Source organism: Pecten maximus, chromosome 1 (genome assembly GCF_902652985.1).
Source record: "Pecten maximus chromosome 1, xPecMax1.1, whole genome shotgun sequence".
Lineage (NCBI taxonomy): Eukaryota > Metazoa > Mollusca > Bivalvia > Pectinida > Pectinidae > Pecten > Pecten maximus.
This window is the reverse complement of record NC_047015.1, coordinates 4,513,335-4,536,736: the sequence shown is the minus strand read 5'-3', so window position 1 is coordinate 4,536,736 and position 23,402 is coordinate 4,513,335. Positions and strand designations below refer to the sequence as shown.

The 23,402-nt window shown below is 37.6% G+C and overlaps 2 protein-coding genes across 2 annotated transcripts in view; one reads left to right on the top strand and one right to left on the bottom strand.

Annotated features, from left to right (window-relative positions):
* The window catches only part of LOC117322880 (zinc finger ZZ-type and EF-hand domain-containing protein 1-like), a 125,748-nt gene extending 113,292 nt beyond the window's left edge, over positions 1-12,456 (bottom strand). The window contains 11 exon segments of the mRNA XM_033877821.1: positions 801-947; positions 3,105-3,170; positions 3,503-3,608; positions 5,042-5,165; positions 7,035-7,099; positions 8,083-8,227; positions 8,566-8,637; positions 9,515-9,596; positions 9,785-9,863; positions 10,546-10,579; positions 12,324-12,456. Coding sequence (XP_033733712.1) covers positions 801-947; positions 3,105-3,170; positions 3,503-3,608; positions 5,042-5,165; positions 7,035-7,099; positions 8,083-8,227; positions 8,566-8,637; positions 9,515-9,596; positions 9,785-9,863; positions 10,546-10,579; positions 12,324-12,377 — 974 coding nt within the window. The 5' untranslated portion in view covers positions 12,378-12,456.
* A 624-nt stretch (positions 12,457-13,080) lies between these two features.
* Positions 13,081-20,056, top strand: LOC117322874. The gene is made up of 2 exons (XM_033877810.1): positions 13,081-13,180; positions 18,544-20,056. The coding sequence occupies exon 2, from the start codon at positions 18,743-18,745 to the stop codon at positions 19,913-19,915; it is 1,173 nt and encodes a 390-aa protein (XP_033733701.1). The 5' UTR covers positions 13,081-13,180; positions 18,544-18,742; the 3' UTR covers positions 19,916-20,056.
* Positions 20,057-23,402: the final 3,346 nt, after the last annotated feature.

Sequence of the window (23,402 nt, the reverse complement as noted above, 5' to 3'; positions counted from 1 at the left end):
TATGGAGTAAAGTATGATATGATCTGTACAACATGACAGTACCCTGTGTTGATGGAGTAAAGTATGATATGATCTGTACAACAAGACAGTACCCTGTGTTGATGGAGTAAAGTATGATATGATCTGTACAACAAGACAGTACCCTGTGTTGATGGAGTAAAGTATGATATGATCTGTACAACATGACAGTACCCTGTGTTGATGGAGTAAAGTATGATATGATCTGTACAACATGACAGTACCCTGTGTTGATGGAGTAAAGTATGATATGATCTGTACAACAAGACAGGACCCTGTGTTGATGGAGTAAAGTATGATATGATCTGTACAACATGACAGTACCCTGTGTTGATGGAGTAAAGTATGATATGATCTGTAGGACAAGACAGCACCCTGTGTTGATGGAGTAAAGTATGATATGATCTGTACAACATGACAGTACCCTGTGTTGATGGAGTAAAGTATGATATGATCTGTACAACAAGACAGTACCCTGTGTTGATGGAGTAAAGTATGATATGATCTGTACAACAAGACAGTACCCTGTGTTGATGGAGTAAAGTATGATATGATCTGTACAACAAGACAGTACATGTACCCTGTGTTCATGGAGAGAAATATTATTTGATCTTCACAACAAGATAGGACCCTGTGTTTATGGAGAGAAATAGTGTTTGATCTATACAAGACAGGACCCTGTGTTTAGAGATAAGAAGTACAATATGATGTAAGAATCTAAATTTTTTTTCAAGACTTTCAATACAGTATGTGAGCAGAACAATATCTGAATTTATTCATACCTGGGAATTCGTACTTCTTTGATTGGTCGTAGGCCTCGGTAGCTTTTTCCTCCAGCGATAGACACCACCTCTGGCATGTAGCTGGAGTCGGACGAGGCCACAGATATAGACAAGCTCTTTATCACTACATTGTGTTTGATGTGTAGTCTGTGGAGTAATTAGACATTTCATTTACCTTAAACAAATATACTGTAATTTAACAGGAAAGTCCAAGATGTTTTAAACAAGAGGCCCATGGGGCCTGTATCGCTCACCTGGTTGGATTAGACCAAATGTCAAAATAATGTTCATATTCAATTTGTTTTATTTGTAAATCTCCAACAATGCTATATATGGTTATAGTGTGGCATGTAGCGATTTAAAGGAATTACGTCTATTTCCCCTATTGGGCCATGCCCCTTTGGCCCCTTTGGGGTCAGAGTCACCATTTATGCAAAATCTGTTCCCCTTCCCCCAAGGATGTTTCTGACTAAATTGGGTCCAATCCATTCATAACTTTATGACTAGTAGCGATTTAAAGGAATTACCTCTATTTCCCCTTCTGGGCCCCATCCCTTTGGCCCCTTTGAGGTCAGAGCCACCATTTATGCAAAATCTGTTCCCCTTCCCCCAAGAATGTTTCTGACCAAATCGGGTTCAAATCCATTCATAACTTTATGACTAGTAGCGATTTAAAGGAATTACCTCTATTTCCCCTTTTGGGCCCCGCCCCTTTGGCCCCTTTGGGGTCAGAGCTACCATTTATGCAAAATCTGTTCCCCTTCCCCCAAGGATGTTTCTGACTAAATTGGGTTCAAATCCATTCATAACTTTATGACTAGTAGCGATTTAAAGGAATTACCTCTATTTCCCCTTTTGGGCCCCGCCCCTTTGGCCCCTTTGGGGTCAGAGTCACCATTTATGCAAAATCTGTTCCCCTTCCCCCAAGGATGTTTCTGACCAAATTGGGTTCAAATCCATTCATAACTTAGTAACTAGTAGCGATTTAAAGGAATTACCTCTATTTCCCCTATTGGGCCCCGCCCCTTTGGCCCCTCCGGGGTCAGAGCCACCATTTATGCAAAATCTGTTCCTCTTCCCCAAGGGTGTTTCTGACCAAATTGGGTTCAAATCCATTCATATCTTAGTAACTAGTAGCGATTTAAAGGAATTACCTCTATTTCCCCTATTGGGCCCCGCCCCTTTGGCCCCTCCGGGGTCAGAGCCACCATTTATGCAAAATCTGTTCCTCTTCCCCCAAGGGTGTTTCTGACCAAATTGGGTTCAAATCCATTCATAACTTTATGACAAGTAGCGATTTAAAGAAATTACCTCTATTTCCCCTATTGGGCCCCGCCCCTTTGGCCCCTCGGGGGTCAGAGTCACCATTTATGCAAAATCTGTTCCCCTTCTGCCAAGGATGTTTCTGGTCAAATTTGGTCAAAATCCAATAAGAAGTTTTAGACTAGTAGCGATTTGAAGCAAATGTTGACGGACGACGGACGGACGGACGACGGACGGACGCTGCGCCATGACATAAGCTCACCGGACCTTCGGTCCAGGTGAGCTAAAAACAGACTTTTTTCAAAAAACAATATATTCTGATGCTGGGATAATAGTTGACCCCCACAGAACCCCTCAAACCAAATATCAGTACCCTAGTACACTTCTGAAGGAGTTTACTGACCCCAGGGGCCTATTTTTACAACATGAACATGTTTCTTTTTTCATGCCCAGCAATGCTATATATGGTTAAGGGGTGGAAAACAGTTTTAAAAGTGCTTAGTTCCAGAAAGGATGTTGTTTATATCAATATTGCCAAACGTAGTCCTTTTGGCCCCGCCCTCAGATCCCTGCGGGTCAGTCTCATCATTTCAATCCCAACCACCTAGGGAAGTTACCACTGAAATATCATCTCATCATTTGTATATATTTGAATCCCAACCACCTAGGGAAGTTACCACTGGAATATCAATGTCATACATTGCCTAGTTCCAGAGAAGAAGTCGTTAATATCAATATTGCCAAATGGACCCCTTTTGTCCCTGCCCCTCAGACCCCTTGGGGGTTAGCCCCATCATTTGTATAAATTTGAATCCCAGCCACATAGGGATGCTTCCTACCAGATTTGGTTAATTTCTGATTAGTGGTAAAGAAGAAGTCAATCGGTAACAGACGGACATCGGTCGCCACGGTATGGCATTATAAGCCAACCATGGTCCTTGATACGGACATCGGTCGCCACGGTATGGCATTATAAGCTCACCTGGGTCCTTCAGACCAGGTGAGGTAATGATGAAAATCCATATACATTAATGACCCTACCTCATCCAGTGTGAGCGTGCAGATCCATCTGACTGCCAAAATGTGTTGGGGTCACCATTAGTAATTCTGTAAAAATAGAAATATTAAACATGCGTGTAAATCAAACAACATGGTGGCATGCCATCTGATTCATGTTTCTTCCAAGGCCATTATATCATGTTTAATTATGATCAGCTCATATTCCACATGATGTGGTAAAATGGGTCAGATAATCAACAAAACTGAACATATTAATCAATCATTAAATTTAATCATAATTTATCAACAAAATCTTCAAGGTAACACTATGTTATGGATCCCCACAAGCTTTATGCCTGATGGACAGACTGACATGTTCAGTGAGAAGGACCCCACAAGCTTTCTTCCTGACGGACACACTGTCATGTTCCATATGTTACCTGTAAACATCGGCTGTGTTGGATGACACCTCTATACTGGTGTGACACGGACTGATGGTGCGGACTTCCTCTCCTGTTCCCAGTGATGCCTGCCCACCCATCTGGGCTGTGGACATAATTGTATACCATCATGTCACAAAATACAGATCATGTCAGATATCTTCTTTTTCGTGTGTAAATATTCCTTCTATTATACGTAGCTGTCCTTTTTTTTTTTTATTAACCTCCATATTTGCCAATTAAAATATTAATTTAAAATTACGTCACTTTTTTAAATGTAACACAAATATTTATTTATGTTCTTGTGATCTATACTGTGATTTCAATTATTTTCATTACAGAAAAAGATCAAGCATGCTAAAGAATATATACCATAACTTCTCTATTGAGGAATGAAAGACTACCTTAAAATGCCATTAAGCCTAAGATTTTCATTGACGACTAGAATTATGGCCAATGTCATTGGTAACAAGAGGTCAAATAGGCCTGTATTGCTCACCTGATTCTACAGCAACTTTAAAGTTGATTTAGATTATCTCTGCAGATACTAAATTGATTACCACTTCATTCAAATATCAGAGTAGACTAGGTTTATTTATGTCAACAAATTTTCAAATACTTCATTCCACCATAATATTGGCTATCAGGTCTTAAAGTCTCTTGGCTATCGAGAAATAATTGTTTAAAGATTTTAGCCTTTTTGACCCCTGTGATCTTGAATGTAGGTCAAGATCATTCGTTGGAACAAACTTGGTAGTCCCTTCATCCAAGTATGCTACAGGCCCAATATCAAGTTTCTAGGCCTCTTGGTTATTGAGAAGAAGTTATTGAAAGATTTTAGCCTATTTGACTCGGGACCTTGAATGTAGGTCAGGGTCAGTAATATTACAAACTTGGTAGCCCTTCATCCAAGCATGCCACAGACCTAATAACAAGTCCTTTTGCCTCATGGTTATTGAGAAGAAGTTGTTTCAAGAGTTCAGCCTATTTGACCCCTGTCACCTTGAATGTAGGTCAAGTTCATTCATTTTAATAGACTTGGTAGCCCTCCATCCAAGCCTGCTACAGGCCTAATATTGTGTCCCTAGGTATCTAGGTTATTGAGAAGAAGTTGTTTAAAGATTTAAGCCTAATTGATCTCTGTAATTTATTTGAACAAACTTGGTAGCCCTTCACCCCAGCATGCCACAAGCCTAATATTAAGTCCTAATGCTTCTTGGTTATTGAGAAGAATATGTTCAAATTCAAAAAGTTGACACTGAACGGACAGCCGAACAGACGACGGATTCTGCACCATGGCATAAGCTCATTTGCCCTTCGAGCAGGTGAGCTAACAATGTATATGCTATGTAGTGGAGGTATCATATGGTGTGAAAATAACTACCAGGACAAAATGCTATAAATCCTGATTTAACAAATGACCTTGCAAGGCCATAAGTTGACATACAGCCACTGTATGAAAGTTTCAATTATGCATTTTAAACATAAAGAAATTGAGCACAAGACAACCTATTGATTTTATGTATAACAGAACACTACCTGATTCTTTTAGACTTTTGAAAGTGGACTTGAGCACTGAGTTCCTCATGCTTGTGGTGTTGTTAAACCCGTTGAGGTAGGGGAATGGTAGACTCAGGCTGGGGGATCTGTTCCGCAGCAAGTACTGTACCCAAACAAGAAAAGAACATGCAGGATCAATAAAATGTGATTGAATTAATGTGAATTGTTACTGTATAGCTGTATTTATTTTCAAATGCCAAGAGATATCTTTTTATCTCTAACATTTCATCATTATTATACATTTGATACAACATTTTATCTACATTTGTAGGTAGAATAAACTAATTTAGAAGATGCTAACTTCAGCACATCTGTATACAATTTATCAGGACACAATATACCAGTCTATAGTATAAGAGTAATTTAGGGATTTTTCAGGGGCTGAGGCACTGGTTCAATGCCACATGGAAACTTTCACTGATTTCGCAATAATCAAATCTCCACGAAAATATTAAGGTATATTCTAAATGGCACAACTTGGGATCAAAGGGAACCTGCACACGAAGTTTGAGGGATATCCCTTTAGTACTTTTCAAGAAATAGCGATAACAAAACTTCAATTACCAAAATCCAAGATGGCTACCTATCGACCATTTTGTTTTTCTGAACAGTACTTTTCAAGTAAATCTAATAGCAGTAACAAGGATTGTTTACAGATGGAGGGACAACAGATGGATGACAGACATTAATTGGCCCCACCCCTCAGGCCCCTGAGAGGTAGGGACCATATACCTTTACAATTTTGGTAAACCTTTAGCAAAGGAAGGTTTCTGCGAAATTTCATCAAAAATAGTTCAGGAGTTTTTGAGAAGAAGTCGAAAATGTGAAAGCTTCGCTCAGGTGACTAAAATAAATATGCTTGAAATATCTTTCTATTACAACATTGATCCTTTATGAATGAAAGAGCATTTTCCTCTGATCAATAAAATTCCTTAGCATTGAAAATTCTGAAATATACTCTACATATGTTATCCTCTCAGGGTGGTATACCTTTAGTATCCTCTCAGGGTGGTATACCCTACCTTTATTATCCTCTCAGGGTGGTATACCCTACCTTTAGTATCCTCTCAGAGTGGTATACCCTACCTTTAGTATCCTCTCAAAGTGGTATACCCTACCTTTAGTATCCTCTCAAAGTGGTATACCCTACCTTTAGTATCCTCTCAGAGTGGTATACCCTACCTTTAGTATCCTCTCAGAGTGGTATACCCTACCTTTAGTATCCTCTCAGAGTGGTATACCTTTAGTATCCTCTCAGAGTGGTATACTCTACCTTTAGTATCCTCTCAGAGTGGTATACCCTACCTTTATTATCCTCTCAGAGTGGTATACCTTTAGTATCCTCTCAGGGTGGTATACCCTACCTTTAGTATCCTCTCAGAGTGGTATACCCTACCTTTAGTATCCTCTCAGGGTGGTATACCCTACCTTTATTATCCTCTCAGAGTGGTATACGCTACCTTTAGTATCCTCTCAGAGTGGTATACCCTACCTTTAGTATCCTCTCAGAGTGGTATACCCTACCTTTAGTATCCTCTCAGAGTGGTATACCCTACCTTTAGTATCCTCTCAGAGTGGTATACCCTACCTTTAGTATCCTCTCAGAGTGGTATACCCTACCTTTAGTATCCTCTCAGAGTGGTATACTCTACCTTTAGTATCCTCTCAGAGTGGTATACCCTACCTTTAGTATCCTCTCAGAGTGGTATACCCTACCTTTAGCATCCTCTCAGAGTGGTATACCTTACCTTTAGTACCCTCTCAGAGTGGTATACCCTACCTTTAGTATCCTCTCAGAGTGGTATACCCTACCTTTAGTATCCTCTCAGAGTGGTATACCCTACCTTTAGTATCCTCTCAGAGTGGTATACCCTACCTTTAGTATCCTTTCAGAGTGGTATACCCTACCTTTAGTATCCTCTCAGAGTGGTATACCCTACCTTTAGTATCCTCTCAGAGTGGTATACCCTACCTTTAGTATCCTTTCAGAGTGGTGTTTGACAGCATTCTTGTCACCAGAATATACATCAACAAATCCTACAATGGCCAAACAATGTTACTGAGTAACTGTAGAATACAGACATATACATGACAATATGCAATAGAAAAACTACAGGGCCGAACAATATATACCTATCACATGCCAAAAAATAAAAAAATTATTGAAATGCAAGATTAAATGTCTTATCAAAATGCAACAAAGGAAGTACAATTTTATGTCATAGCAAAGTCTACAATGTTTGAAAGACACTGGTTGGCAACAGTGAATTTAGGTGAGGATCTACAGAGGTAGAAAGGTTAGGGCATGCACAATAAGTTTTAAAGAAATGATGAAATCAGAATGCCACTCGGGGAAGTAACATATAATTGCTATGAAGCCTACAAATGTTCAAAGAGAGCTCTTAAAAACCTGCTCCATTGGAATCAGCCCACCAGTTTAGGAGGAGAGGTTTGGACATAATTATTAACAGAAAATCTGTTTACAGTTCCGAAAACCTGTTTACAGTGACCAGTTACCATAGCAACCAAAATTTTGAGAAAAAAAGAATTGCATGCACATCTACACATTATCCTCTATATTTGTGTGAAGTGTCAATGGAATCTGCTCAACAGTTTAGGAGAAGTTGTCTGGACAAGATGTGTCTACAGACTGACAGACAAACAGACAGACGGATGGCCAGACAGATGGACAGACAACCAGATCCCAGTATACCCCAATCCCCCTAACTTTGTTGCGGGGGTATAAAAACACTAACTTATGTACAATATACCCTCTCGAGTTCTCAAAAATATTGATCTAAAAGATAGTAACAGTTTGTCAGACAAAACTAAAGCTAACGAAGAGGACAGAATTGTTTAGAAATCAATGGAAACTTGGTCCCTAGATACTGATCACATGGAAACTTGGTCCCTAGATACTGATCACATGGAAACTTGGTCCCTAGATACTGATCACATGGAAACTTGGTCCCTAGATACTGATCACACACTAATATGGATGATAGGGTAAGGTTTATTACCGGGGACAAGCGAGCAAGCCTGGAGCATGCGAATGCTGCGCCCAAGTTCGCCTAGAATGTTGGGTCCATTGATTGACTTGACTGTCTCTAGGACGGTATCTACTTCCACAACCCCACTTCCATCCACATCAAATTGCTGGAATGCCTACAATATGGAAAAATATGGTACTATTATATAATGTCTTATTATATTTTATATCTATATATATCATATACCTTAGATTTTGAAAATAATTTGAATTTTCATATCTATATATATCCCTTTTATATTGATATATTCTGTCCCTATGATTTTAAATCAACAAAAATTGAAATTACTTGTACATTCCAAAGTAATGACATAGACACAGGTTTATTTCCTGTTCATCATAAGTTATCTAATGTTTATAAAATACAGGAAAAGTGTGACTTTGAAGACTGACTATGTAGTGGGACGTATTGGAGTGAACTTCTGGGTGTTAGGGTCCTGGTAAGTACACATACCTTGATAGCATCATCTCTAGAAACACCTTTGTTCATTAGCCAATCACAGAAATGAGCAATCGTCAAAGTCTCCTGGAATAATATCATTTATTGTATTAATGAATTTTATACCTATATTTCTACATGTCAAATGTTCTTGTGCCTGTCTTTGTCTTCCATCACAAATTCTGAATAAGCATGATCAAAGTCTAAAATGTTGTCATTATACACGTTTGATATCTGAAAGTTTTCTACAAAGCAAAACAATTTCCAGCTTTCTTTCCTGATTTTTGGAAACTAATTAGTGTAAACACTACTTCCCGGTATATATTTTCAGCCTTTAAGAGCTTAAACATAACTTGATGTCATATAATGATAGGAATTTGTCCTATGATAGACTGATCTTTTCTTTACCTTTCCCTTCTTTAATAAAGTGAACCAAGCTCTCAGAGATATACCCCTATCTTCTTCATCAATAAAATAAAGTGAACCAAAGCTGTACTTGTACAAAATGACCAATATACGATTCAAGTGTCTTTAGTTACTTAGATTGTGTAAAACAATCGTGGCGGGAAGTGGTCTTGATATAAATATAAAATGTACATTTACACGTTACATTATGCATATATAACATCATATTCCAGTGTTTAATTAATCAAAGTTAAGATCCGAAAAAAAAGTGAAATAGAATAAAAACTATTTCCGACCAACCTACCCTTTTTGGGGGGGCACGTTAGTGGAAACACAGCTTTTTTTTGGGGGGCCTAAGTATTTTCTGAGAGAGGGCGGACTATGGACAAAGGGTGATTTGGACAACCACGTACACCTAAGTCCTGAATTGCAAAATTCTAAAACTGAAAACAACCTCCTTGTACAATTCTTGAATTTCCATATTCTAGATCTGAAAAAAGTTGTTTTATTCAATAAACTTAAATCATTATTAATCCATATGTTGTCATGCATGCTTTACCTCCATTTTACTTTCTCTGTCTTCCAGCCATCTGACAATCTGGAATCTGTATTGTTGCAAGACATTTTCAGGAATTTCCTCTCTGTCAATAGTACAAAATTGAATAATAGTACTTTTTCTAAATTTCAAAAGAAAAATAAGTGTCATAATTATACAGCCCTACTTCACACATGTTTTAAAAATATTTTTTTACCCACAATAGATATTGCAAAAAGTATATATCAGTAAAATGATTAACAATCTGTTGTTGGTGAAATATCAAACACATACTTTATCTTTGCAGCGAAATTCCTGAGAGTTGTATGGTTGAACAGTCCACTCAAATCTGTTGTAGTAAAGCCATCTTTATCTACAAAGGAAATATAGCAATGATACTTTAACAGAGTTCAGGAAATATAAAGCTGGATTCAGGTACAATAAACATTAGCATCAGTCAGCTGATGTTCTGAATATACCCACCAGTATGTTATTGTCAATCTCACAGTTATAAAAAATCTAAGTTGCCTTCACAGATAGTCCAGATAAAAAATGTTTAAAGTTGAGTGTCAGGATGATTAATTCTGATAGCTTACAATTTGCTCATTTAAATAACCGTTCCCGAAAATATAGATCTACAATATTTAGATATAAGTACTGATATTAAATAAAAACATGATTTTGCTTCTGATTATACAGAACAATAATACTGCTGTACACTTAATTTGGTGTCCCTTGTGTTAGTGTTCATGTTAAGGAAGTGAGCTCAGGGCCCTGACACATTCCTATAAATGTCTGGAGAAATATAATATTTGAAATGAATCAGAATACACACAGCCAAGTATATATAAAGACTGGATAATTTTATTTTGTTGAGGTTGGTGATAACTATGTTCAAAATGTACATCTAAATATAAGCAACTTGTAAAATCTACTGTATTATTATCAAACTTTTTTATCTGCACTCATATGAAACATATCAATGATAGAAATATTCTACCAGAATTCTAGGTTAACATTGATTTATTATCACACGACAGACATTGGTCTCTTACCTCCATCTTCATTGTCAGAGTTGCCATCATCCAGCTGAAACAGAACAGACTGTACTGGTCATACATTATGTTGTTATTCCTGTACTGGTCATACATTATGTTGTTATTACTGTACTGGTCATACATTATGTTGTTATTACTGTACTGGTCATACATCATGTTGTTATTACTGTCCTGGTCATACATTATGTTGTTATTACTGTCCTGGTCATACATTATGTTGTTATTACTGTCCTGGTCATACATTATGTTGTTATTACTGTCCTGGTCATACATCATGTTGTTATTACTGTCCTGGTCATACATCATGTTGTTATTACTGTACTGGTCATACATTATGTTGTTATTACTGTACTGGTCATACATTATGTTGTTATTACTGTACTGGTCATACATTATGTTTTATTACTGTATTGGTCATACATCATGTTGTTACATTGTATTACTGTACTGGTCATACATTATGTTGTTATTACTGTACTGGTCATACATTATGTTGTTATTACTGTACTGGTCATACATCATGTTGTTATTACTGTCCTGGTCATACATCATGTTGTTATTACTGTACTGGTCATACATTATGTTGTTATTACTGTACTGGTCATACATTATGTTGTTATTACTGTACTGGTCATACATTATGTTGTTATTACTGTACTGGTCATACATTATGTTGTTACATTGTATTACTGTACTGGTCATACATATGTTGTTATTACTGTACTGGTCATACATTATGTTGTTATTACTGTCCTGGTCATACATTATGTTGTTATTACTGTACTGGTCATACATGATGTTGTTATTACTGTACTGGTCATACATTATGTTGTTACATTGTATTACTGTACTGGTCATACATGATGTTGTTATTACTGTACTGGTCATACATGATGTTGTTATTACTGTACTAATCATACATTATGTTGTTACATTGTATTACTGTACTGGTCATACATGATGTTGTTATTACTGTACTGGTCATACATTATGTTGTTACATTGTATTACTGTACTGGTCATACATGATGTTGTTATTACTGTACTGGTCATACATCATGTTGTATTACTGTACTGGTCATACATTATGTTGTTATTACTGTACTGGTCATACATTATGTTGTTACATTGTATTACTGTACTGGTCATACATCATGTTGTTATTACTGTCCTGGTCATACATTATGTTTTTATTACTGTATTGGTCATACATTATTTTCTATTACCCTGCCACACAAGCCCTGTTGGAGGCTGGAAGTTTTGTAGCATTTTCCCGTTTAAAGTTGGATTTCAGCTACTCCGATAAATGTTACATATATAAAATGCATATGAACCAATAGATTGAAGTCTTCTGAAGAGATCGGTAGTAGGATTATGTAGGTAGTTGGAGATTTTGTACCGAAAAAATAAGTTTGAAAAAAAACAGGTAAGAATTTCTATGACGGTCGGATGCTTCCCTTGTCTTAATATATAAGTATTTCTGGCTATTTTTAATATTATAAGACTAGACATGCGCCTGTGGTGACCTCGAGACGAATAGGCCGTTTAGACTGTCCAAAAGACTGATTTTTCTGACGATCCTGATATATGTAGATACATCACCACAAGTTAGTTTTAATAAATGCGGCAATAACGATATAGCAATAATATGCACCTCATCGGCAGTAACGCAGTAACTGGTTAGGCCTAACAGTTAGTTACAGTATCCTGTTTAGAAAATATTTAGCTAACGTATAGGTATATGCAAGCATAAATGTGTTAATTTGTGGTAAGAACCTCTTTAAAATCTCGATCCTCTTCTACATCGCTGTTGCTGGGACTGTTCCCCATCTCCCAGCAGCTCGGAAACAGTTTTTCCTTTCCCTGATCTGATATCCCTGTCGCTCTGTCGCTGAAGTGAAACTTGACGGGAAAGATAAATTCGATAGTTTCGTACTTCGGCCAATGACCCTTCTGCTTATTATAGTTTTTGGGCTATTGATGTATTTGGCTACTAATGTCTATGAAATATTAGATAATTGGGTAATCGCTGATCTTGATAAAAATAGATCTCTACAACATTGACAAAATACTATTTGTCTTCGTATCCAGTCAGAAAACCGGAAGTGACAGGAAAATGTTAAGGTAGCATTCCCGGTTGATTAGATAAAATATAGAGGGTCAACAAAAATGAATTTAGACCACATTGGCATTACATTTCCTCCCTTAAAACAGCAGGAAAAGTAAAACATGGAAGTATAATCCAACACAAATGCTTATCTTGAAGATTTTGATGTACTTCTAATTGGAAATGTGATTTGCCTAAGTGGGAGAACTACGTCTACTGTAGATCTAACACAAGCGTATAAAGCATTGCTAATAATAACTTAAACATTAACATGATGCACAGAACTTAACCAATATGCAATACTCCATATTATTTTATCATGTCGATTGTAAAAGCGTACCTAACAAGCTTGTTTTATCATGCTATACGTCTCTATCGACGTCTTGAATTTTAACGTTTTCGTAGTTGAAGGGAGGTAACTCCCATTACACGGAACACGATCTTATCAAGCCCTATGCCATGATCTGTCCCACTGTTTGCCTTCAAAGAGTCACAGGCTTGCAAGAACATGTTGAGTCAGTGAATGGTAAGTCTCTTTTGAACTCACCATTTTACATAGATAAGGTTTTAAAGTGTAATCGTGACATTATTGAGGAGTCTTATATTTCTACGCAGTTAGAGTCATGTTACTGACCTATTGAACTATACTGCTGTAACGTTAGAAAATCTAAATATTGTAGGGACAATTATATTATGGATTAACAGGCTATATCCATCATTTTCATATGGAATTCTACGATGAGAAACGCAATTGGGTGTTGAGTACCGTTAATTACGTAGGCCTTACTATGATACAAAGTTTAGACTTTAGATGCGGAAGCTGAAACTGTCCGTTAAGGATGCTCAGTCACTCCAAACTGATTGATACAAAATTTCACATTTTTATTTTAGATTTGATTTGCATACCAAGGTCATGCTACATTTAATTTGCATACGTTAAAATACCCATTTCAAATGAAGAGGGGTATGCATTGGTGCATTGGTGAATGCCTTTAAGGTTGTCTTCGTGGAAACAAATTACAGTTTTCTGATTAAATTGCAAATTAAAGACTGCCTAAATCTCTAATCAAATATCATATAAAGCTGGACTCCGAAAATGTGTAATAACATGAATATAAATGAAAGTCCTAACTGATCTTAATCTTCGAGGGGACGAGATAACATGCAAATGAGGATCATGATATTCTGATGAAAACCAAAAATGGCCGAACGATAACGTGCTTGAAATAAAAAAGCTACAGAGTCCGCCACAAAAAGGGAAAACGAGAATAACATATGTAAACAGTATCCCAAGATATCTTTTGGAGGAAAGAACGGTAGATTGCATTGTGGAATATCATCGAACAAGAAAACGTTAACAGATTCTAAGGGTTTCTATTGGATACCGCCTGTACTTGTTACAGGTGGGTGAAAGTCAATTTCTTTTGTACGCCGTACCCCGTCCCGTAACGCTTTCTATAACAGCACTATGAACTAATATGTTTTTTTTTAATTCGCAATAAAAGCTTGATAAATGCAAATCGAACTTTCTATAAAAACCCCTAAATTTAACGTTCGATCGTTGATTAAGTCGTTGTTGAAATGGAACTAAAGTTCACTGTCCTCAGAATTAGACGCTGGAACTTTGTTTAAGGCTACGCGTTCTAAGAACGTCCGGAAGGGGTTCTGCAGCGAACTCCGTTTAAATGGCGAGATTGTGAGATCCCGATACATTAACGAATGTATGGTATCAGCATTATGATGAAGCTTTTAAAAATCGTATCGAATCAGGAGTAGCAAATGTACGCACTCAGACATCACCGTATGGGAGCGACACCGGATATTGGCACTAAGCGAAGCGAAGTAAGTTGTCAGCAGGCAAAACAAGAAGTAAGATTTTGGAAAGTTACTAAATTTCTAAGGATCCAACAGGACGACCCAAGTTCGACTTGTTGATTAATGACGATTTCCGTCGTCAGCACAACCAAAAATTATACCGATTTAGTGTCATATCTTTCATATCGTTCATAAAACATGCCATCTAGTACCGGCTAAACATTTGGCATGTCAACTTCATATGCAGTTTGAACATTCATTTCTAGCTAGATCCATGCTTATTATGTCATTTCTTTTCCATAATTATCTCTATTAATGTATATTGTACATCATTCCTGATATTAATTCAAATTGACGTCAAAATCGCTAAGAAAAGTTTTTCGAAAGTGTACAATGGTTTGACTAGTTTTTGAAAATGAGTGACGGCAAATTGGTTCTTTAGTGTACGGCATATTGATTGACAAAGAACGAAAATGTGCTTAATATTGCGAATTCTCATCACCATAATTTTGTTTATAAGGATATATAATGTTATGAAGTCATAAATGATTCCTTATTGTTCATGTTTGCTTGCTTTAGATTTACATTTGACAAAGGGCATGTGGGGATTTTCTACGCGTATCATTATGTCTTCATTGTCCCAACATCTAAGTACAGCAATAAAAACGTTGCAAGTATAACGATAGTAACCTGCAGCGGCCTATATCATAGAGCTACGCTGTGGTTCCCTTTGAATTGATTTGATAAACTCTGTCCCTGCTTTGATGGCTTAGACCTGACCCAAACACCGCCACCAACACCTCATCCCCCTTTGATAGCCTAGCCCTTTACGTATTTCTCTATAATTATTGGAGCAGAGTAAATCATCAGGGTCCACAAATGTCTGCAAGTTTGCGAGTATTTCTCCTTTCTGTTAAATATGAACAGAAGATAAATCGGTAACAATTGCATTAGCACTTAAATGACCTGTTTTTCTCCATAAAGACACCCAACCCATTCCATGCGCAGAATACCTAATGCGCAGGATAAAGAAACTTGGATATGTACATGTTTCCACATTACATAGGTTATACATAGAAGTATGGCACTTACTTGTATTTTGAGAACATGGATTTATCATTTGCGTCATTAGACATTTCGGCTGAAGTGGAGGTTGTGGCAACAGTGTAAGAGAATGCTCCATTAATGAATGTACTTATACGACTGAGAATAAGAGCAGCTTGAAAAAATGTTAAACGGATGCATCTACAGCCTACCACAAGTTCCCCATGGAACCGTCAGTCACACCAGTGTATATGCGTGATAACTCTGGGATAACTTTAAATTGTATTGTCCTCTTGTCGTGTAAATTTTATGTATGTATATTCGTGTCGATGAACGATATTGGAGATATAACACTAAATCGGTATAATTTTTGGTTGTTCTGACGACGGAAATCGTCATCAATCAACATGTCGAACCTGGGTCCTGTTGAGTCCTTAGAAATAGAGTCATTTTCCGAAAGTGTACCTGTTGTTTGGCCTGCTTACAACTTGTTTCGCCTCGCTTAATAGAACCAGTAATCGGTGTCGCTCCCGTACCGTGGATATCTTGTGTGAAGTAAAACTTACGGGTATGTGATAGCGGCTGGTCATGACACAATCACTGTTGTACATCTTCAATGTGTGTCGGATATTATCGCAGACTTACTAGTGACGGTATATATCGGTAAGTCAGTCAAGAAGATTTTAAATTAGGAAAAGCTGTTACATTGTACAGAGGAAATAACAAAGAAAGCCTTAAATGTCAATAGTTATAGGGATATTACTCTAGTGTCGGTGATTTAAATGCTGTTTGAGAAAATAATCTACGGGCAGTTCTATTTTCATGAAAGTATATCTCGCTATATCAATATGGAGACGTCCTCTCCTGTATTTGTTAATTTTCTGGACAACCATGAAGCATTTCATAGTGTTTGGAATTACAGGACTCTTATACAAAGTTTATCAGTCAGGAATAAATGCTAAAGTATGGAATATAACTCTTTTCGAAACGTGAAAGCCAGGGTACCATCCGGCGGGAAAATGTCTGAACGCTACTAGGTCTACAGGGCGTCGATCAAGTGCGACCATATCCGCCTTGATATTTCTCGTCACCAACCTGTAACGTTAGTCTAGACGAATCGTAAGATGGAATTCTGATGGAAAAATTACCGATTCATGCGTCAAATCCAGAAGCGCTACAATGGCTCATCTATATACTAAACAACTATTTGTGTAGATGGAGACTGCATTACAACTACATAACAAGAGTGCAGCTGTACTTTTTCGTCATGAAAGAAGAATGATCGACAATGGCAAATGTAAAATATCGCTAGGTCCAAATCCATTTCCATCTGAAAGCTCTAAAATTTATGCCGGTATTATATTAACGAAAATATAAAAAGTGGTCAAGCGATTTGTGAACCCATGAATAAGAACCGGAAGAAATTCAATAGCTTCATCTCGATCGGAGTTCATAGAAATGGGATGAACCTCATTGTCTTAACAATCTCTTCATTAGGGTAACGTATGGTTAACGGAGAGATCCGCTAATCCTTTGGAATAAGTTATGTACAGGAGAGGATATGTTTCTGCGGAAGTAACTATTTGATGCTAGATTAATTAGTATTCGACCAGCAACTACTGTTCTCTTGGATTCGTAAAATTCATACATTAGAACAAAGTATGATATATCAATGTTCTTAATGTTGCCCTGACGACGAAATCCCATTAAAATCTCCACGGAAATAGTTTGTGAAACGCGCAATACAGACATACGAAGAGCAAAAATGGAGGGGAACTCTGACAGCAAAGGACAAATGTTTTCTCTGCTGATCATGTAAAGTAAGATAGGCATCCCTTGTGGAGATTATTCGTTTGTTTCAGAAGCCACTCCCGTCGTCTGCTAACTATGTGGTAAAATCGCCATTGATATAGCTTTCCATTTCTTCTTAAAATGCCATATTCTGTTCGCCGATAGGGCTCCAATTCTAGAAACTAATGTTAACTTTCTTCATGTAAACGATTATATGAAATTCACAGAAATGAATGAAAGGGAGCAAACGGAACATGGTAAACGATCATATAATGTACACGAATACACCAACATGTGTACTACTCATGCCATTTGGAAAAAAACCGAATCAAAAATAACTTAAATAAATATTTTAGAATAAAAATCCTTAGTATAAAAAGAAAAAAGTAATGAATAAATACGAAAAAGAAAAGAGAACTGATTTCTATCATTACGTGCTATTTCATATACATTTGGCCATTCTGCATATAAAAAAATTGTTTCCTAAATGTCTGTGTCATGGATATAAAAAACAGAACTATCTTTCAGAAACAAACATTAGGTATAATGAGTAGACTATAATATGACCGAGGAATATTTCCAGTAAGCCTATATTAATTATTAATCAAATATTATAATATTGTTATAATCTTGAGAAGGTTTACATAGTATCAAAGTCAACACAGACAGGACCACAATAGTAGTGTCTGATAAAAGGCTATTTCACGCAGGTCAGAAAAGTTTAATACTTGAAGTAGTCGATGCACCTTTTACACAGGTGCTGCTTTTAGTGTTAACTTGGCGCAAACATAATTTGCTGACCAAGGACGCAAAACACTTTATCGAGACAGTAGTGCATATAGCTTTACTGATAGTATTTTCATTGTTTGGTGAGGGAGATGTGTGCTATCTGTAAGAACTATAGTCTAAAGGGTTCAATGCACTGTCATGATATGTTTCGAAAGAGTCTAACCTCCTTGCAATATATTCTATGGTGACCTGTGCATATAGAATTCCCTATAGAAGGAAACCCATACAAAATAATGAAGGAAATCAAAGTATCAATGCAAGAAAGAGAATATTAACGCCCATAGATAAATATGAGTGTTGTGAGATAAGAGTCATGCAAGAAAGAAAATATTAACGCCCAAAGATAAAGATGATTTTGTTTTGAGTTAAGTTATAAATTCCCTGAGTGTACCATCGGATAATAAAATCGAGAAGCTTTTACACGTTTTGTTAATCTGTTTCTCTTTACAGAGATTGATTAAACAACTGGATATGGAGATGAACACGCTGATGTTTGGTCCGGACCTCTCCACGTCCTACTCTGATTGTGATCATTCAAGTGTGATGCTTAAGGCCATGTTTAACCTTTGGCAGGACCGGAAATACTGCTGACGTCACAATCCATGTCGGCGAGCAGAGTATAGAAACACATAAACTTGTGTTGAGTTCCATGTCAGAATACTTCAAGATTCTTTTACAAATGGATGGGAAGGACAAGACTGCAGTGGAATTACATGATATGGATTATGATAGCCTGGAATTACTCCTACACTATGCTTACACCGGAAATGTCACTATCACAGATCGGAATGTCCAAAGCTTGTTTGTCACGGCGGATTATCTCCAAATGCTCTTTGTGAAGGAATCCTGTGAGAAATTCATGATTCAAAACATGAAAAAAGATAATTGTATTGCCATTTTACAATTTGCTGCATTTTATACCATAAATAAATTGAAAGAAGCATGTTCTGCTGTGATAGGACGTGACTTGAAGTATGCCAGTAAGTTGGACGAATTTGCAGAAATACCGTACGATACCCTGCTGGAAATCCTGACTAATGATCACTTGGTTGTATTCCATAACGGGTTTCCCATGTGTCATTCTCAAAACGAAATGACCATTTTAGGGGCAGCTCTTATGTACATCTCGGGACAGAAACGGTCAAAACTCAGCGAAGGGAAAATTTACAAGCTTCTTACAGCCGCTCGATTGTCAAAAGACAACGCCTCTGAGGAACTGCAGGAGTTGGCGAAACGTTACAAACATCTTCTACCCAAAGATTACGACCCGATGGCTTTGGCTGCTGCCTCAGGTGTAGAAAGGAGTAGAACTGACACTTCATCACATATTATACCCCACCGGCGTGGGTTTAGTATTGGCGGGGAAGTGCATCCGATTTGCCGATATTTTGATGGAAGAAGGGAAAAGATACACTACGAGACCAGTGGACTGTCCAAGATGATCTTCGTCACCAGGTTATGGGATGGCTGGACAGTCGTTGGTGGTCTTCACGTCTTTGACGGTAAATGGAATTTCAATGGTTTGAAACCTGGAGAGAAGGGAGCTTGTGACTCCTATACAGTAGAACTGAATAGTTCAGAGGTGATTGTGAAGATTATTGTAAGATGTGGATGGGTGATAAATTGTTTAACATTGGTCACCAGCAGTGGGAGGAAGTTAGGACCGTACGGCGGGGATGTAGGAGGTGATGTTCACGTCGCCGTACCGCCGAGAGACAAGAAGGGGTTTTTACACAGTTTCTCAGGAGCTGAAGTACACAGCCAAGGATGCTTAACAATTACCTGTCTGGCTATAAATTGGACATGTTTCACCCAGACTTAGATTCAGCATGCCTTTTTATGCTGACTATATGTTATTTGTTCTTTTAAGAGCAATTTTATGTGTGAAGATAATGAACGTGCATGTGATTATTAGTAATATTTGAATCAACATGATTAAAAAAAACCCATTAACAATCGATTATCATGCTTTCAGTTTGCTATATTTGGGTGGATAGTTTGAAGTAGATTCATATCAGTATTCTCATAACGCTTGTCATCAATAGGCTAGCTATGTTGTTGTTTAAAACTCGGACAAGCATGTGTTCGTGTACCCATCTACTCAGTAATGAAACAATGCATGTTTACCCGTCTACTCGGTAATGAACGAATGCATGTGTAAGCTTACCCATCTACTCAGCGATGAACAAATTCAATTCCAATTCAATTTCTTGCTCTTAGGTACACATACATAACACATTATAATCCTTAAACATAAATATTTACATTCTGTGTGACAGTCTCCCATTACTCCTGTGTTAAACCAGATGGTATTGATCACCGTTTCTCCCACCTTTCACTGATTTGTCTCCCGTTTTGAGTGTACAAGATTTCTCTTTCTTTTTTAGCGCTTGCAATCTGTCATACCCTAGGGTGTGACAGATTGCACGCGCTCACTTTCTTCACCGGAAGTACTACCGGAACTACTTTTTTTGTTTTCATTACGTCGTCTGCTACGTCAACAAACAAATTGTGTACACAATAATACAAAAATCCTCAGTCTCTAAACAACTACAGACAACTGAACAGTTTCCAAAAACAAAAAATGTCTGCCATTCTTTCAAATACAAATGAATCCCCCAACTGTAGGCCTACAACTGAATTTGAGAGCACAAGTGCACCTACCTGCACCAATCGCGACAAAATTGTTCAACTGTCACAAGTAAAAAGATCGCACAACAACATTTCCTTGTGCCCAACTCCGTCCGATGTCACAAGATCGGTGTTTTATGGATCCACAATCAGTGGGGGAACATTTAACATCCATTTCCATAGCCATAATGACAACACAAAGTCGATTTCAAAGCGACCTCGTGTGATTTACTCCGAGTCGGACAGTGATGAGTGAGTGACGTCACCCCACGTGAAATGGATGAATGGAAATGTGTGCATATTTCCCGCGGTTTTTTTGACATGTGTACTTGTTTACAAACAGACGGAGATCGCCGATGGGAAAACACATAAAGAAAAGAGGTGGGAGAAAAATAATCATTCCCTACCTTTAGGGTGTAACAAAGAAATCTCAACCTTCGGGGGAGATTCTTGATTGTCCAAACCCTCGGCAAGCCTCGGGTTGGACATTCAAGAATCTCCCCCTCAGGTTGAGATTTCTCTGTCACACCCTCAAGGTAGGGAAAGATTCTATTACTCAATGCAGCCCAGATCACATGACGTCACTTCCGTCAATCGCGTAATTATGACGTCATTTTGGTGCTTTGTTGATCTTAGTCACGCCGAGGCTTTGTATTACACATCAATTTGAATGCAAACCAAACACTACAATGAAATCGATTTCACATGTGCCGTTCTTTCAATTGAACAAACAGGGGAATAGCTGAACTTAAACCCCATATTTAGCAAAGAGAAAGTTAAGTTTAACGTTCTTAATGTAAATATAACAATTAAACGCTTGTTAGATTGTATTTATTGTCAATATCAATACAATCTACAAAGCGTTTAATTGTTAATTGGAGAGCGATCTCTCATTAAAAGTATGCATATCACGGAACTTAACATATAAATGTATCCCAGACGTATGCAATGCTAGAAAGTTGAATCCACAAATTACAACCAATATATGCAAATACTGACAGAGGTTTGCTGCTAGGTACTTGATTGCACAATATTTAGTTAATCTACCACTTGTTAAGTTTGATTCAACATAGTCACAATCCTACACGCAGTGGCACTAATACACGAGCGTATGCTCTCACACATGCGCTCGCTCTTACACAGAGAAGCAAACACATTGACACACGCGCGCTCGCGCTCGGACGTACCTTCACACTTGTACACACCCAAACACATGTGAACGAATGTATGTGTATCATCATCACTTTTCATTTTCCCCTTTACGGAAATAGATATTTCATGAAAATTGGCATGATAATTTGTATTTTCAAAAAGGAATTAAAAATATTAATTAGCGATTTGGGATTTTGTTAGCACAGTCTGTATAAAAATTACGAATTCGACACAAGCGACACGAGTCCATCACAGGGTAGTTATCAATCTGATTTCTTCCAGACTGTCACGCTTGCTGGTTGGTCAAATGGGAGCCAATCAGCACCGAGAATAGTCTGTAAGAATTCTTCACTACCCATATAGCAAGCACCGTGAAATGGTCAATGCTTTATGTTACAATTACTCATGTAAAAGGTGCGGTAGATATCGTGGATAGGTTTAAACTGACTAAAATCCGGATCACATTTAAAAGGGTATTTTCAACGGAAAGAATCGCTCGATTGACCAGTCTTTTCCATTCTATCTTTGTCGAAAACCTCTGATACCTAAGACAAGTGTCAAAACGACCAACAAGTCCGTATTTGGTCAGAATACTGGTGGTAACAATATCTGGAATAAACCATTTTTGTGGTGTCATCCTTAACGTACACGTGAGAAATAATCGCTGTACAGCGTATTTACTAGCTAGTGAGACTAGTTTCTAAAAGCTTCTTGGAAATTTCAACATCAATTCTTGCAAAGCCAAGAATACTTACGGACGTTTAGTATGTGTTTCATTACAAAGTGTTGAACCTGTCGAATAGACTTGATGTTTGAAATGGTCAACTGGAACCAGTGTTCACAGGACAAGATCATTCTCGAATACAGTTTTACCTTATAAGTGGGTTTAGGTAGCAAACATTCCACTTGTTAAATCCAAATATAGCTAGCGTGCAATAAACTTCGACCTTTTTTACAAGCTCGGTCAGTACGTTCTTAATTCGTTAATGATGTACTACATAGCGTGTCGGGGTGAACTTGAGATGTTTGGGACTCGATCGCCACTTTGCCTAGAAGTCATTTGAAATTCGAGTCTCTTGGCACGATATTTCCAATTATCAGCCAGTGTGGGATTTCCAGCGGGTATCGATAGAATATTAACTCCTCATTTTGACGCCTGCAGTTTTCGAAGTAGGTCATTAAGGAAGATGTGGAAAAGAAAAGTTGACAGTTCTCGTCCTTGCCTTACTCACGAACAAACTGGAAACTATTTCGTGTGACTGCGCTCATAACAATATGCGTCATGTATGACGTCATACAAGGGACCGCTCAATAAGCAGACTGCTTGATACTTGATTTTGCAATACATGTATTTATATTTAGTTACTCTACCACTTGTTTAAGTTTGATATTACCACAAACCCACACGCACTGTTACTCGAGCATACGCTCTCTCACACACGGGCTCGTCCTTACACAACCAAACTCATCAATGGAAACACACATACAAACACGCGCTCGCCCGCACGCTTACACATACAAACACG